This window comes from Brachyistius frenatus, unplaced genomic scaffold (assembly GCF_029030835.1).
Source record: "Brachyistius frenatus isolate BFR_SWC_R1_liver_20210118 unplaced genomic scaffold, ASM2903083v1 Contig_28, whole genome shotgun sequence".
Lineage (NCBI taxonomy): Eukaryota > Metazoa > Chordata > Actinopteri > Embiotocidae > Brachyistius > Brachyistius frenatus.
In genome coordinates, this window is record NW_027210627.1 from 776,918 (window position 1) to 793,468 (window position 16,551).

At 40.2% G+C, this 16,551-nt stretch overlaps 1 protein-coding gene across 3 annotated transcripts in view; it reads left to right on the plus strand.

The window, feature by feature from the left end:
* The window catches only part of LOC138621027 (nck-associated protein 5-like), a 71,076-nt gene that overhangs the window by 15,499 nt on the left and 39,026 nt on the right, over positions 1–16,551 (plus strand). For all 3 annotated transcript variants that reach the window (XM_069698757.1, XM_069698758.1, XM_069698759.1), the window contains exons 2-4: positions 899–1,034; positions 11,105–11,186; positions 15,172–15,327. In XM_069698757.1, coding sequence (XP_069554858.1) covers positions 1,006–1,034; positions 11,105–11,186; positions 15,172–15,327 — 267 coding nt within the window. In that variant the 5' untranslated portion in view covers positions 899–1,005. The remainder of the gene's footprint in view (positions 1–898; positions 1,035–11,104; positions 11,187–15,171; positions 15,328–16,551) is intronic.

Sequence of the window (16,551 nt, forward strand, 5' to 3'; positions counted from 1 at the left end):
CTCCAGACAGTGTTTGCACCCTGGGGTCTCCTGTCAATCTGGAAAACCTCCAAAAGAGGGAGCCTCTACTCCAAGCTGCCTCCATTTGTCTGAACTCTTTGCCCTAATAACTTAAAGCAAAAAGAAGTTTATTTTATCTTTGAACAAAAATGTCAATTTACACATCTGAAATTAGCTTCATGCATCCAAATACTTCCACAGGTTTCCTTCCTGTACTGCACTGCGTGGTAGAGCAGCACTGATGCCGCCTGATGGATAAAGTGGCTCGAGGCTGCCAAGCAAACAGAAAGAAAACACTCACCCAAACTGATTAGTTCTGAAATAGGCTGGAAACTGTTTATAGCTGACAGTTAATATTAAGATTAATATTGTTCATATTTATAGTCGTGAAGGGAACATGAACAGGTTGCAGCGGTGGTACATTTCTCTTGTGGTTCAGCTTCTTTTCAGCTCATTAGTGTCCAGAGGGGTAAAAAAAAAAAAAAAAAAAACACCCAAAGAGCCGTAAGGTAAAATGGACATTATTATATTAACAACCTGAACTTCAGCTACTATAACAGTATCAGACCATCATATTTGCGAAAAATTGTTTTTAGTTACACGGGTATAAATCACAGTTTACCCGCAGGCCCTGTTTAAATGTCATGAGCAGGGCGTTTGTGCGACTCGCACCCTGTGAGCTGTGGAGAAACAAAGATGCCGACACTAATTCAACACTACGGTGGGGGAGGAAGAAGAGGGAGGACAGGTGGAGGGGGGAGGCAGAGCACCAGTCTTGCTCTTTTCCAAACAACCAAACTTGCTGAACAGATGCGCTGTATCTTTGAAATCCTTAGCGGGATTATGATATGCGAGATTAACAACAAACTAACACTGTGTTTACTCCCCTGCCCTGCAGCGACGCCACCAAGACTGATCCATAATAACAATCCCCAGCTGGAGAACAAACAACATCTGGGCGTGGAGCGAAGGGAGAGGACGAAGACTCAGCAGGGTGGGCGGCAGATGGTGACACTGCAGCAGCACTTCTCCAGGTAGCACCGTCACCACACCGTCAGCACAGCTGCACACACTGAAGCACACCTGCATGTTCTTCAATACAGCGCGGCTCGATATTGAAGGGCAAATACCAGAAGCAATACATGAGACCAGGAGAAGGAAAGTTCTGCTGATCTGAAACAACAAAATCTGCTGAGAAGAACCACTGCATGTGTGGGAAAAAGTTGCACAAAGCTTTTTGTGGCTCCACAGTGAGATGAGCGAAGTGTGAGGGTGTGACGGGTGTTAGAAGGAAGTAGGCTCGCAGACCTCTGAGGCAACATTCACACTAATACGTTTTCATTTTTATAACTATCTCCATCCATTTATTTAGCTCGTAACAGCAAAAGCTAATAAATCCACTGAAAACATCATCGCTAAAGATGCAGGATTTCCTCGTCTGCCCCCTTTAAAGCTTTTTACTGTTATCTCAGGAAAACTGTTGTTTGTTCAGGTAAACAAGCTAAAAGCAAAAAGCACATTCAGCACTTATAGACCTCTTTCACAGCAGACATTTGACTTGTCATCATATTAATTATGACTCAGGTCCTTTAAGTGTCCCAGTGAGTCATGGCAGTGAACCAGCATGCACAAATGCCGGACTTCCCTTTTGTGGAACGCAACTAACATTAATTCACCTGTATTTTTCCAACAGTGATGAGTCTCACAATAAAAGCAAGTCTTTATAATTTGTACCTCTTCACACATTCACGCACCAACAGCAGACACTCGCCTGCCATCAGGAGCGACTCATGGTTCAGTGTCTTGCCTAAGGGCACTTCAGAATTTAGACAAGCTGCCTCATGACCGATATAGAACCGATAACAAGACCAGTCTGCGTTGTCAGTAATATTATCTGTATCCACACAATTCAATTCAGTTTTTTTAAAGCGTAAAATCACTGTGCAACATGGTCCCAAAAAACACTGCACATAACACTACTATTTACACTACAATCTATTCCTGTATTTGTGAAGAGCCATTTCTCCTGCAGAACCTCCATGTCAGTTATGAGGTCGTGTTTTAGGAGCTAATTTCAGATTGTCCGACAATCAGACTCAGTTGTAGTCATGTCTTAAGTTGAACGACATCAACACACCTCTACTGTGAAACACTACAGCTTGCCGATGAGGGTGACATGAGGTTCTTCTCAGTTGCAATATTTCAAAAAGTTCCCCCTCCAACTAAGCACCTTATATCGTGGTTGATTAAAAAGTCAGTGGCCATGACTCAAATGACAAACCATCCAGCTGAGCAACAAACAATTCACATCCATCAAAGTGCTCGGCGCTCCCGGCGTGATGAACTGCTGGCTTCTGTGGTGACATCCAACACTTTCATTAACTTGAGAGGACACTACATGTAAAGACTTCCTTTGAAAGAAAAGAAAAAAACGACTTATTGGAGCTTTATATGAAATGCCAATCTTCTGCAGGCTTCCTCTGCGTCCACACTTATTGATCTCCCCTCTCAGCATGTGATAAAGGGAAATAATAACCCAACATTATGTTCAGCCAACTGTTGGGCAGCTGACTGCGCCCCCTGATCCGAGTTTGATCACATCTGCATGTGCTCGAGGTGTGAGATTAGGCCCCAATGATTTGTGAGTGTGAGTTAATTTGCCCCCCATCATGCAGAAGATATTTGATCCGCTGCCCAATATTTAGGGAAATTACAGTCAATTTTTATTTTTTAAACTCTCCTTGCTTATTATTACGGGGTGATGTGTCAGGCAGCAACAGAGCAAATTACAAAAAGGAGAAATCTGAAAAGAGAAAAATGCTTTAATGAAATCAGAAAAAGAAACAGCTGGAGCTAAATAGCAGGCTTTGTTTAAAATCACTGTAATTTCAGGTCCATTTAATCTTATTAATTCTCATCAAAAGCCGTCTTTTTCAGCAAATCCCGACCGCGCTGCTGAATTACTAATTTGCCATCCTAGGAGGACCTTTAAGTGGTGCTGGTGCTGCTCTGGAGAATTTCTCTCTGCCTCATATTTTATTTACAAAACAACTTTATCATTAAAAACTTCCATTTGGCTTCCAGGTTTTTTTTTTAGCCATTTCCCACATGGAAAGATTTGGGTATTTAGATTTAAAACGGCGCACTGTAGCTCAACAACAACAACAAATCGGAGTGATTTACTAGTGAAGCTGTAGCGTTGAAAGATGTTCTTGGTACTTCAACTGTTAAAAAGTCCAAACCACCATAAGAGCTGGTGTAATACAGACACAACAAATATATTAGTTACAAACTATTTAATTAATAGTTTGTAAGCTATTTAATTATTTACAAACTATTAAGTTATAAACTATCTCTCACTATTACAGCAGTCTTAACACGAGCTAACATAAAGTTAACTGTCATTTATTTTAACAAATTTCAGGTTGTAACTACATTTAAAAAACACATAACACATGTTAACATAACAGTATCGCAACAGACACTGACCTTGTACCTCTTAGGTGGATGCTAATATCTTAAAACAAGTTACTTTCTGACTCCTTTTCTCATACATTCATCTCCTTGTTCTGTTTTCGCGCGACAGGAACCTAAGAGAGTGCCTTTCAAAATAAAAGCGTCTAAACTTAAAACAGGAAACCAGACCGTGCAAACGCAAAATATGGAAAAGTACAAAACAAAAAAGCAAAGTTAACTGTAAAACGACTTGCATTTAAGCATTATTACTGCACTGCTACTCATTCAAGAGTTATTTTTTTATATTTTCTAAATTGCTGAAAGATAATTACGTATATCATCCAGCTGTCAGCTGAAATATAGCGCTTCTGTCTGTGAGCAATAAGATGTTTCCCCATTTAGCATGTACAGCTTCTGTTTTCACTGAAGTGGGGAAAGGGGTCACATTACTATTAAGGGGGGAAACTAGGCCGTTCATTCATACGTTGTTATGCATGATGACAGAGGGTCGTGCTTCAGAAAGTGTAGCCTGTGGCAAAATGTCACAGAGTGGCAGCAGCAGCTCTTTAAGACAAATATCTGCACGGCCGTTGGAGCCGTGTCACATACTGTACACAGTAAAATGCATGTGTGGGTGGACATGTGCATCTGTGTATGAAAAGTATGTATGTACCACACAATATGTGAAGATCACTTCATACAAATATTTCTAAATGGTATTCCTAAATGTAAACAATAATAAAAGCCAATTAAAATGATATTTCAACAATCCAGATGTATAACTTCACATTTTTTGGACATGAATTGTGCTAAATGTTTTCAAATTCATGAGTCCCTCACTTAAAATGAAATTAGTTCAAATTAAACAGTCAGTCACTGACAATTGTTTCACTTTGGAAAATACAGTGCATCCAGAAAGTATTCACAGCGCTTCACTTTTTCCACATTTTGTTATGTTACAGCCTTATTCCAAAATGGATTAAATACATTTTTTCCCCTCAAAATTCTACACACAATTCCCCATAATGATAACGTGAAAAATGTTTTTTGGAAATTTTTGCAAATCTATTAAAATTAAAAAACAAAAAAAATTACAGCATTTGCAGTGACTCTCAAAATTGAGCTCAGGTGCATCCTGTTTCATCCTTGAGATTTTTCTACAACTTTATTGGAGTCCACCTGTGGTACATTCAGTTGATTGGACATGATTTGGAAAGACACACACCGTCTATATAAGGTCCCACAGTTGACAGTGCATGTCAGAGCACAAACCAAGCCATGAAGTCCAAGGAATTGTCTGTAGACCTCCGAGACAGGATTGTGTCGAGGCACAGATCTGGGGAAGGGTACAGAAAAATGTCTGCAGCATTGAAGGTCCCAAAGAGCACAGTGACCTCCATCATCCGTAAATGGAAGAAGTTTGAACCACCAGGGCTCTTCCTAGAGTTGGCCGCCCGGCCAAACTAAGCGATCGGGGGAAAAGGGCCTTAGTCAGGGAGGTGACCAAGAACCCGATGGTCACTCTGACAGAGCTCCAACGTTGCTCTGTGAAGAGAGGAGAACCTTCCAGAAGGACAACCATCTCTGCAGCACTCCACCAAGCAGGCCTGTATGGTAGAGTAGCCAGACGGAAGCCACTCCTCAGTAAAAGGCTCATGACAGCCCAACTGGAGTTTACCAAAAGACACCTGAAGGACTGTCAGACCATGAGAAACTAAATTCTCTGGTCTGATGAAACAAAGATTGAACTCTTTGTCCTGAATGCCAAGCGTCATGTTTGGAGGAAACCAGGCACCGCTCATCACCTGGCCAACACCATCTCTACGGTGAAGCATGGTGGTGGCAGCATCATGCTGTGGGGATGTTTTTCAGCAGCAGGAACTGGGAGACTAGTCAGGATGGAGGGAAAGATGAATGCAGCGATGTACAGAGACATCCTTGATGAAAACCTTCTCCAGAGAGCTCTGGACCTCAGACTGGGGCGAAGGTTGATCTTCCAACAGGACAACGACCCGAAGCACACAGCCAAGATAACAAAAGAATGGCTTTGGGACAACTCTGTGAATGTCTTTGAGAGGCCCAGCCAGAGCTCAGACTTGAACTCGATTGAACATCTCTGGAGAGATCTGAAAATGGCTGCGCACCGACGCTCCCCATCCAACCTGATGGAGCTTGAGAGGTCCTGCAAAGAAGAACGGGAGAAACTGCCCAAAAATAGGTGCCAAGCTTGTAGCATCATACTCAAAAAGACTTGAGGCTATATTTGCTGCCAAAGGTGCTTCAACAAAGTATTGAGCAAAGGCTGTGAATACTTATGTACGTGTTATATTTCCGTTCTTTATTTTTAATAGATTTGCAAAAATATGAAACAAACTTTTTTCCCTTTGTCATTACGGGGTATTGTGTGAAGAACTTTGAGGGAAAAAATGAATTTAATCCATTTTGGAATAAGGCTGTAACATAACAAAATGTGGAAAAAATGAAGCGCTGTGAATACTTTCTGGATGCACTGTAATTTGAAGTCACAAGATTTCTGAGTTTTATTACCTTCTGGTGGAATCAAAAACAGGCAATGCTTACAGCTTTAAATCCATAATTAATCAGCATCATTTACACTATTTGTTACTTTATAAAACAAAAAGCATTAACATAATACTAGATAGTTTTTGATATTCCTTGAGCCTAGAAGTTTAGAAATTTTAGATTTTACGTTGTTTAAAAAAAAAATATATATATATATATAATCTTACTAACAGATGACAATTTTTGCGCAAAAACCAAAGGAATTTTGCAAAATTGCAAGCTCCCGCAAAAATTGCAGGGATTACTTGTATTTGCGTTGATTATTGCGATTGCAAGATGACGATTTCCTTGGAAGGACTAGAGAATAACGAAAGTCTTCGGCAGTAGATTATAAAGACAGCGAAACCTCGTCCTCACTTACTGGCTGGCTGACAGGAGATTTTTATATCAAAGGAAATGTTGACCCATTGTATTCATTCAACCCCAACTATAGTTTGAAAAACCAGTAATACATATCATAAAACAAATCCTGTTTCCTTTTAGCTACGTGAGAGCAAAGCAGAGATTCAGTGCTCTTTGAGAAGCAGTTCTGAAATGAGCTAGACTGCAGTCATGATGGCGTGGAGAGCCCGAGGCCTCGTTAGGGCGGACTCAGACGGGGTGAGAGCTTGTTTTTCCCCTTTTCTGAGAGCATTCAGTTGCGCCTTATTTCCCGCCCGGTCCACAGAGAGACCAGCAGACCCTGTTTCCCTTCGGTGCCCAATCATAAACACGGGCCGATGACTAACTCTGAGTCGAGAATGTCGAGGACTCGTGTGGTTCGCCTCTTTTCAGATGGGAAAGCAGCACAGGATGAGTGGGAGCTGAGAGGGAAAGAAGTGGAAGCTATGAATGAAATATAGATGAGAAAAACATGAATTTTGATGGGAATCAGGTGGACGTGTGACTTCATGAGGAGCAGGTGTTATGAGACAAAGAGGAGCTGCTCAGATTGTGATGGTTGCACTCAGTGACGCCAAGGCTCAGGTGCAGTGAAAACACAGCTGAATAATATATCATGTTTCTGATGACAGTTTGATTTATATATATATATTCATGGAGAGCACAAAGGATGATTTGTTAACTCTTACGGAGTGAGTGATGTAGATTTAAACTTTGTCGTGCAATTTCAGTGATTAGTGGTGAGCGAGGATCAAACATTTAATTTGATTCGGTTTGTTGGAGGATGAGTCAAAAGGATGGCTGGGTTCAAAGGTCAGCGACGCACAGAGAAAGAGTAGAGTATAAACATGTCCGCTGTAAAAACTACTTGAGTAGTGAGGAACTTCATGAGTAAAAATAGGAGAAAAAATGTGGACACGACTGTCAATTGAAAAAGTGAACATATGGCTCTATTTTTGGTCACTTTATGCAGACGATGTAGGACTTTACTTGAAGTAGTCTTAGACCTCTATTTCTAGAATGACCTTTTGAACTTTGAACTTCCCGGTGTCTGAGGTTTTTCTTCCTGTTAAAGGGGAGTTTTTCCCTCCCAGCTGTTGCTCATGTGGATATTGTTTTGATTTTACTATGTTAATTGCCCTGAAATAAATAGCGTTGTGAATTGGCACAATATAAATACAATTTAATTTAACTTTAGTGCCATCCATGGGATTTTAAGATGCATTGCATTTAGTGGATCAAATGCCCGATCATCCAAAGTGTATGAAAGTGAAAACTAATTTGTTGATCCGCTACACCCTTCCACTAAATTTCATGGAAATAGGGCTGGTCGTTTTCCCTTAATCCAGCTAACAAACAAACAACCGAAAACATAATCTGTATTTAATCAATATAAGTAGTGCAATAAGTGTATGCGAAAGAAACATAAAAGTAAGGATTTTCCCTTTTAAAAGGTTTCAAGTAAGGGTGAAGAGAACGTGGTGTTATAATTATTCCAACCAGTAGTAGTTGTCTGGCTGACAAGTTTTTTTGTTGAATGAGACATTTTCTCAGAAAATAGACCCAAACAGGACCAACTCATTGGGAATATTAACATGAAGCAAATTATTCATTTTTTCTAGAATAATTGTGTCATCACAGAAATGTGCACAAACTGCAGTGTTTGACTCCATAACTGCAGAGTCATCCTCATGTGGCCTGTCATGAATTAATAGTTTCATTGGGTTTTTTCATTTGGCGGATTCACTCAGATCCAAAGTGCTTCAGTGAAAGAACAGCGAGTGCAGCGTGGGCGGTCCTGGTGGGATTTTAACCCTCAACCCCCCCCTGACAGGGTTGATGACCTGCTCAAAACCTTTGAGCAAAACATAATGAAATCTGCATTTCTCATCTGACCTTTCGAACTGCATACATTCACATCGAAATTTGTTCTCGAGTTGAGTGCTGCCACATCACCCGCTGTTTCCATTTTGGACGGGTTTGTTTCAGGTCAGCGGTGATGACTCGGGGTGGGAATGCCAATGGTCTCCTCACAGTCGGCAGCCAGTGCTAATGGCTGAGCAACACGCATTAAACGGGGGGCTGCTGCTCAGGAAGTGACAGAGCAAAATGTCACTGCGTACGACATCATGGGGAACTTGTCCGTCAAGCATACACAGCTCGGAGGGAAAACGATTACAAAATCACAGGCAGAGGCGAGGCTACACGGATACAGTGGAAACCATGTGAGGAAATGTCAGCAGTAGTGTCGGAGTTGCTGTTGTTAATATGTGAAATTATTGTGTATCTCAGAACAGTGTGAATTGTTCATAGAAGCTTCAAAAAGTAAGAAAATAAGCAGAAAACATGGCTGTGATGGTGGTGCAGCACTTCAGTGAACATATTTGTACAGGAGTCAACATGCAGTATGGCTTTAAATTGGGTCAGATTACACCTACTCATTAAACATTAAAGCTGCACTGCTATTTTTTTTTCATCACAATGGATCACTTGTTTGGCTTCTCACTGCATGTATCTGTTTCTGGTGAAAGCCTCTTAAAAACCCAAAGTATTCTTCCTGTTCACCACCAAACAGCAGAAACATAATGGAGCATTTAGCTAAACATGCAGATTTTTAAAAAGAGGGAGAATATTTTCATGGAATTATGGCTCCTAATTAATGTTGCTCTATATCTGCTGGAACAATTGTTAGCTAACATGTTTGCCGTATCAATGTTATTAGTGCTGTATGACAGTGCTGTGTTGACGTCTTGTTTTTGAAAGCCGCAGTGGCCCCAAAAAAGTTATTGCATGTTTAAGCTGCAGAGTATTACATTTTACTCAAACTTCTGAAATATGCAGGTTTCAGGGAATCATTTAAAATATTCGTCAGCTGGCCATAATTTTCTCTTGTTATCGTCTAACAACATTTCAAATATATAAAGTGCCCGAAATTAAGTTTGTATCTCTTAATTCAGTGTTTTTGTTCCCATCCACCAACTGTATTTCTTTTTTAGCTTAATTGAAGTCTAATTTTAAAGTCTTCTGCATTTGTTTTTACAACTTTTTGTACATTGTTTTCATTAATTTCATTGACTTTTATTTATTTTTAATAGTACATTTGTTTAATAGTAGTATACATTTTTAAGTTTTGCTACACTCTCTGTGCTGCTCTCTTGCTATTGAAGCACTTTGGGCTGCACGTTTGTATGAAAGGTGCTATAATAAAAAAAAAAAAAAAGGTTCAATTGAGTTGCTTTCAAAGCTAATGAGAGGCTTTCTGGTTTTCATTATTTCATGATTAGAACATTAACACCCTTGAATTGTTTTTGTTGTCAATCTTCATCATGTCATTGGTTCATGGGTGTAAAACAGTCTGAACACCGGAGGTCACTTGATCTCAAGGGCAGTTTATCCGGTGACGATGCCGTATGTTTGTGCCGTAAGCATAAAATTATGAAGTGTGAAGATGTTCTATTAAACATCGACCGGTTTATCAGCTTCACACTCCCTCATTTCTACACCTTTGCTTCCAATTAGCAAACTTCATTATTGTGCCCAGCGGGCTGGAAAAATGACATTATACTGCAGACATTGTTAACTTCTCCATTCAGTGTCTGCCTTGTCATAAACTATTGCATAGAGGGAAATATGGTCAGTGATCCAAGTGTAAACAAGGAGTAGCCCCTTCATCAAAATTCATAACTGAGAGCTGGAGTCTGATATCAGTTGCAAATTAATTGAGATGACTTTTGATATACAGCGGTAGTTATAAGTTTGGACACACCTACTCATTCAAGTGCTTTTCTCGACAGTCAGGGAATTAACAACGTCAGCAGGATACACTGTCTGGTACTAATGAAAGTCTGTGTAAAATGTTTCTTGGAAAACTCAGGAGTACATGAAAGTCATTAGGATTCATTGGGTAGGGAACCATGAATGCGTACACAATTTTAATGCAACAGACCCAGTTATTCAGTCTGCACCAAAGTGATGAAGGTAATGACAAAATACCAGCACTTTTTGTTATTCATACTTATTTCAACCGAACTTTGAAATAACATGTATGGAATTAAATGGTAAACAAAAAAAAGTGTAAACAAAACAAAATATGTTTCATATTGTACATTCCTCAAAGAAGCCACTGTTTGCTTGATGATAGCCAAGCATTGCTCTTTAACGCAGCTTTAATCACCTGACTGGAAAAGGAACTCAACCATAGCATTACTTGATGCATATGGATAACTAGTGGATGTTACTATGCTAATATGTAATAAATCCTTTTTCTTTTTTTTTTCAGAGTACATTGGAAACATGGCCCCAGTACAGTAGTAGTGAACAAATACATGGAGAGCAAAAAGAGAGCATATCTCAGGGACTTAGTAATGCACTTTACAATTACAGCAAATATAATGATAACTAAAAACAAAGATGTGGCGCATTACAAAAAAAATTGTGAAATGCTAAACATCCTCTAGTATTGTTATAGTGAGCATGCTAGCTGATCTTAGCATTTAACTAACAGGGTCACTGTGTTTCACAAAAGCTGCTGGCATGGCTGCAAACGTAGTCTCGCTTATCAAAGTCAAACTTTTCCATTTCAGTTGTTTGAAAATACAATTTACCGGGTTAACTGTGCGCACATTAATCTCTAATAATGTGGAATTTACTCTGACCAGTTTGCCTGTTGTCTTCTTGAACACAGCATGGAGGAGACGGTGCGGACGCTGTTACAGAACCAGGACTCCCCCAAGGTGGACCCGCTGGACCTTATGAAAGCATACAAGGTACCTCCAAAACCTCCAGTCAATGCTGCATTATGTTTGGTATCATTTTTACGACAATATTACCTATGCTGTTATCTTTGCCTTTATGAATCAACTGAAATCTTGTCTTCAAAATTTCACAAAATGGTTATGGAAACTGTAAAGCTTTTTTCTGGAGTAAAGTAATGAGCCATGATACAAAATAATATGTGAACAATTGATTTTTCTTTTCACTCTTCATCGCTCAAGTTGCAGCTTCAACATGAAAACCTATGGGGATGATTTACTTTTAGATACACTATTGATCTCACCTTGGAGTGCATTTTAAAATATTTTTGAAAGTCTTGAATCAGGTTCATAATGTGCTCTGTCATGTCAGTCCTGGTGCAGGTAGCAGGATTAGGTTTTCTTGTGCTGGTTGTGATGTGCATCTAAAAAAGGGGAGACTCGCTGGGATGTTACAAAAACCAGTAGGTGTGATGCTCTTAATCAAATATTCAACCATGGAAGTATTAGGCAGGGAACAAAGTAAATTCTTATCCTTGTCATAGTACGCATTGTTTTCATTGTTATCGAAGAAAAAAATCAGACTTTTTCTACTCTAGAGTAAAGAAATCTTTTGTAGAGCTTTGGTTCTTTTTTCTGAACCAAACAAAGTAGCTTTGGTGTTTAAACTGAACCAATGGCCTATTTGACCGTTTTGTTTCAAACGTTAACCCAAGATGATGACAAAAGTATGGTACACCTGTTGCTAATACTATCCAATGGTCTTTCCAGTACTATTTGTCATTTTGTGTTGTTTAGATTTAAGGACAAGTTGGTCCTATAGAGGGTGCAGCAAACACTCATGTACATATGTAATTTGGGGAGTAATTGGATATAGACCTATTCCAACCTTGTATTCCGGCAAAGTGTGTAATACACGCGCCTGTCCACTAGAGGGAAGCGTATCAATGTGGCGTCTTTGCCTCGTGAGACGTAGCAGCATCACATGCTTTAGGAAAACAGGGTTAGGAGACAAAAACGTGGTTACCTCTATTGACAGGTTTTGGTTTGCCTCAGTTTACGTAAGTGGTGTTATCATAGACGATGTCATCGATACGCTTTCCGTTCGTGAATGGGTGTGTGTATTACACGGTTTACCGTGATACTAGGCTGCCTATTCTGTTGTTTCGGTATGAGTACGTGTTAATCTCCCCCCATGTTCCTCTAAGCTTTATTTATCTAAAAAAGGCATGCAGTTAATCTGTCTTGTTCAACAACATCAACTGGTCCAGTTAGAGTCCTTAGAGCCCGGGTCTAGTTTGCATGTTCCCAATTTTGTTTCTAGTGCTGAGTGTAATTAGACATATGTTTTTACCAGTTTTACACTAATAAGTATGCATCGAAATATGAAAAACCCTCCCTGCTGACTTTGTGAAGGTTGTTAAAATGTTGGGACTGTCTTCTTATCTACAAGACAAGTTCACAAAACTGGAATAATAAATTGTGCCAAAGGACACAAAACCCGTCAAGAGGAAAGTCAAGGCTTCAACTGACTCACCTTCTTACAAATGCATAATCACAAGGACATAGAAAAAAAATCCTATCTGACCCCCTCCCGCTGAACTCGCTGCCACTTCCTGCTACGTCTCAACGCTGTGCCTCTTTGTCCATAAAAACATTAATCTTTAAAAACTGTAACAAGAACTCGTCTCACGAATATCTTACATACTCCTGCACTTAAGAGAATAATTAAGCAGATACAGAGCACGACAGGCTTCCTACTGGAGTCCTTTTTCTTCTAGCCACCAGTTTTTGAAGAAAGTATCTGTCTCTGTTTGGCTTTCTAAATCTTCCACTCTTGTCATCATCCAATCCTTAAATGTATCTCTCCATTTCATACTGGGCAGGAAGGCTGCAATTAGTTCAGTTACTTAAAAAACAGATGTATTGATAAGTTTTATTCCTAAACATCTACTTGATGACGCTGCTCAACTATTGTCTCTCGTTTGCATCGACTTGGACTGTTTAGTTATTGGTGGTGACTTTAGCCTTTAAGATAACAGTCTCAGGACAGCAACAATAACGAGCAGTATTGTATTCAGAAGAAAATACGGACTGACTCAGCATGTGACGAAGCCCACGCTCAATAAGGGGCCATGCTCTGAACTGACTGAATAATCTCCAAGGGTCCTAACATTTCTAACTTGGTGCTGACGTGAGCCAATCCCAGCTAATTTAGGGCAAAGGCAGGGTTCACCCTGGACAGGTCGCCAGCCTATCACAGGGCCAACACATAGAGACAGACGGAAACAAAGAGCATTCACGCCTAAGGGCAATTTGTAGAACCACCAATTAACCTGAGACGCATGTCTTTGGATGTTGGGAGGAAGCCGGAGTACCCGGAGAGAACCCACGCAGGCACAGGGAGAACATGGAAACTCCGCACAGAAAGGCCCAGGACAGGATTCGACCTCCTGAACCTTTTTGCTGTGAGGCGACCATGCTAACCACTGCACCACTGTGTTGCCTAGAGGAAAACATATCTGTAAAATAAAAAAAAAACATCACCATCTCATGGTGAAAAAGATTACAAAAGCGAGAGTCAGAAAGCTGAACACCGTTGATGAAAAACAAACCTCCTGGTGATTGCGACATGTTTAAAGAGGGACTTAGAGAATTTACATCTATAATTTAAAACTGAGAAATGCAGACAGTCCTTCTTTTCCTATTTGCCAAAAACAATAATAATTTGCATGTCTAATTTGATACTGTTGGCAGGCTCACATCAGCATCAGTAGCCTCTAAATTATTTATAGAATTTGCCCAAACATTACTGAAAATGTTCAGAAAATTAGACAAGCTGTCAGTTCCTGTATATCATGTATAGGTATGGTCTCACGTTTACATAAAACTAACAATTTGCATAACACAATTTGACCCAATAAATTATACAACCCTGGAAGAAAACGTGTGTAACATCTTAATTCATGAAAATACCAGAAACTGCTGCTGTATCCTTCTACAGGGTTTGTAAATAAATATTCAAACTGCTTGAAATAAGATCTTCTGCAAATAGTCAGCCCTAAGAAATTGGTTATCAAGCCACTCTTTCCAAAAAAAAAAAAAAAAAAAAAAAAAAAAGAGACACCTCATGACATTTATAGTTCAGACTTTCATTTCTGAACAGTGGTGCAGTGGTTAGCATGGTCACCTCACAGTGAAAAGGTTTTGGGTTTGAATCCGGACCTTTCTGTGTGGAGTTTGCATGTTCTCCATGTGCCTGCGTGGGTTCTCTCCGGGTACTCCGTCTTCCTCCCACCGTCCAAAAACATGCACCTCAGGTTAATTGGTGGTTCTACAAATGTCCCTTAGGTGTGAATGAGAGCGTGAATGCTCTTTGTTTCTCTACGTGTTGGCCCTGTGATAGACTGGCGATCTGTCCAGGGTGAACCCTGCCTTCGCCCAAAGTGAGCGGCGATAGGCTCCAGCCTCCCCGTGACCCTGATAGATGATGGATGGATGGACGTTCATTTTAAACTTTCTATTCTTTGACTTTTTGAACTGAACATGTCAAAACAATTGTTTTGATGTTTTACAGTCAGGATTTTTATCACACCACAGACATCCACTTTAACGCAAATTTTAGTCATACTTATTTTAGTGCTAAACTGTATGTAGAATCAGATCAGAAAATAAACATCTGAGTGATAGAAATTGACGCAGAGTTCCTCATGGCTCCATTTACGGGCCTTTTCTATTCAATACTTAGCTCTGACTATAGAAAACATCAAAGTGGAGTACAACCAGTCACATAACAGAGGGTCATTTCATTTCCATGTTCAAGTATGAGTGAATAAATCTTTGAAGTTTTATTTATGCAGTGGTGGCAGCAGCATTCAGTGTGTTGTTTATCAAGATTTGTTGCTGTTATAACGGAAGGCCACTAGAATATGGAAGAATTTGGTTTTCATTTCTTCGTGACTTCAAGGCATGCATCTTTGATCTGCTCTGTGCGTTTCAGGACAAACTCCTGGAGGAAATGTGGAAGCAGCAGGACAGTCTGGAGGGTCCCACAGCCACAGCGGCAGAGATGCTTACCTTGCCCGAGGCTGGCGGCGGATCAGAGGAGGATTCGAAGGACAGCAATCCCCTGCTAGAGCGACTCAGAGCGCTGGAGGTAACGTGGATTGCACGGTCCACTTCTTCCCCTTCCCCCAACTGTTCCCCACTCCCTCACCACTTACTTTTCATGTTCCCCGCGTCCTTTTCTTTCACCCTGAAATATCAGTGATCGATATTGTTGCTGATACCCGATGGAAGGACTCTTCTTGTTAAACACTTGGACTGGTCCCTTGTTGATATTAGATTAAAGTACGCAATTCATAGAAAGGAGTGAGATGATTTTCCGAGTCAATGATGATCAAGATTTATTGAACGCTTTAATAATTCTGGTACATTTTTCCTGAAGAATGAACATTCTTGCCAAAATTCGGCTGACACGTTGAATCACTCAGCCGTCTCCGGATAGAACCAGTCAGGGAAACTCTGGCACTTAAGGCTTCTTGGTTTCCACAAGTTTAGCCAAAATGAGGGATTGTTTTTCTCCAAAAAAAAACCACTTCTCTGATATCCTAAACCAAACAGAAATACCAGAACCAATGTCCCAGAACCGATGTGCTGCTTGCACCAAAACAATATAATTTATCAGTGTTGGGGAACAGCTGGACCGGTCTGTGTTCCAGTTCTCTTGTTACTTAGGTTTTAATGATCACACAAGGTTAAAGTCAATTTACATACCAAAATGTTCTTTTTGGATTAAACACTCTCAGTATACGCAAATCCCTACAATATATAGAAAGTACTTCAATTACAGTTATTTCACCTGATATCTACAGACTCATAGTAAGCACATGAGGCTGCTGTTTCAAAAACGGAGCATTTAACTACAGGTTACATGATGATCAGTATGATTACTACAAGTTTTTTTGCTTCTTTATGTAGAAAAGGCTTACGGAGTAGGTAGGGTTGTTCAAGAAGTTTCCTGTTTCTGGACCACCCTTAACACGTTTCATTTGAAAATACCAGCGAGGCGGGCAGATGACAAACAAGTACAATCGTCCTGTTTCATCATGCCTCTATCCATCTTTCAATGTTGCACTAAAATGAGACACCATCGTGTTGAAGAGCGCTCCGCGGGGCATGGAAACTGCAGAAGACAAAGGAGTTATTCATATCCAGGAGGTGAAAATTAAAAGGCTGACAGGATAATTAACATTTGGAGTCAGTGTTCCAGTGAACGTACAGTACGCCTCTCCGTTACACCTTCCCTGCTGAAAAAGGTAATAGGACTCACCATCTGTTGAGAGGTCTCCGGCAGTCACTACTGATGACATTTCTTTAC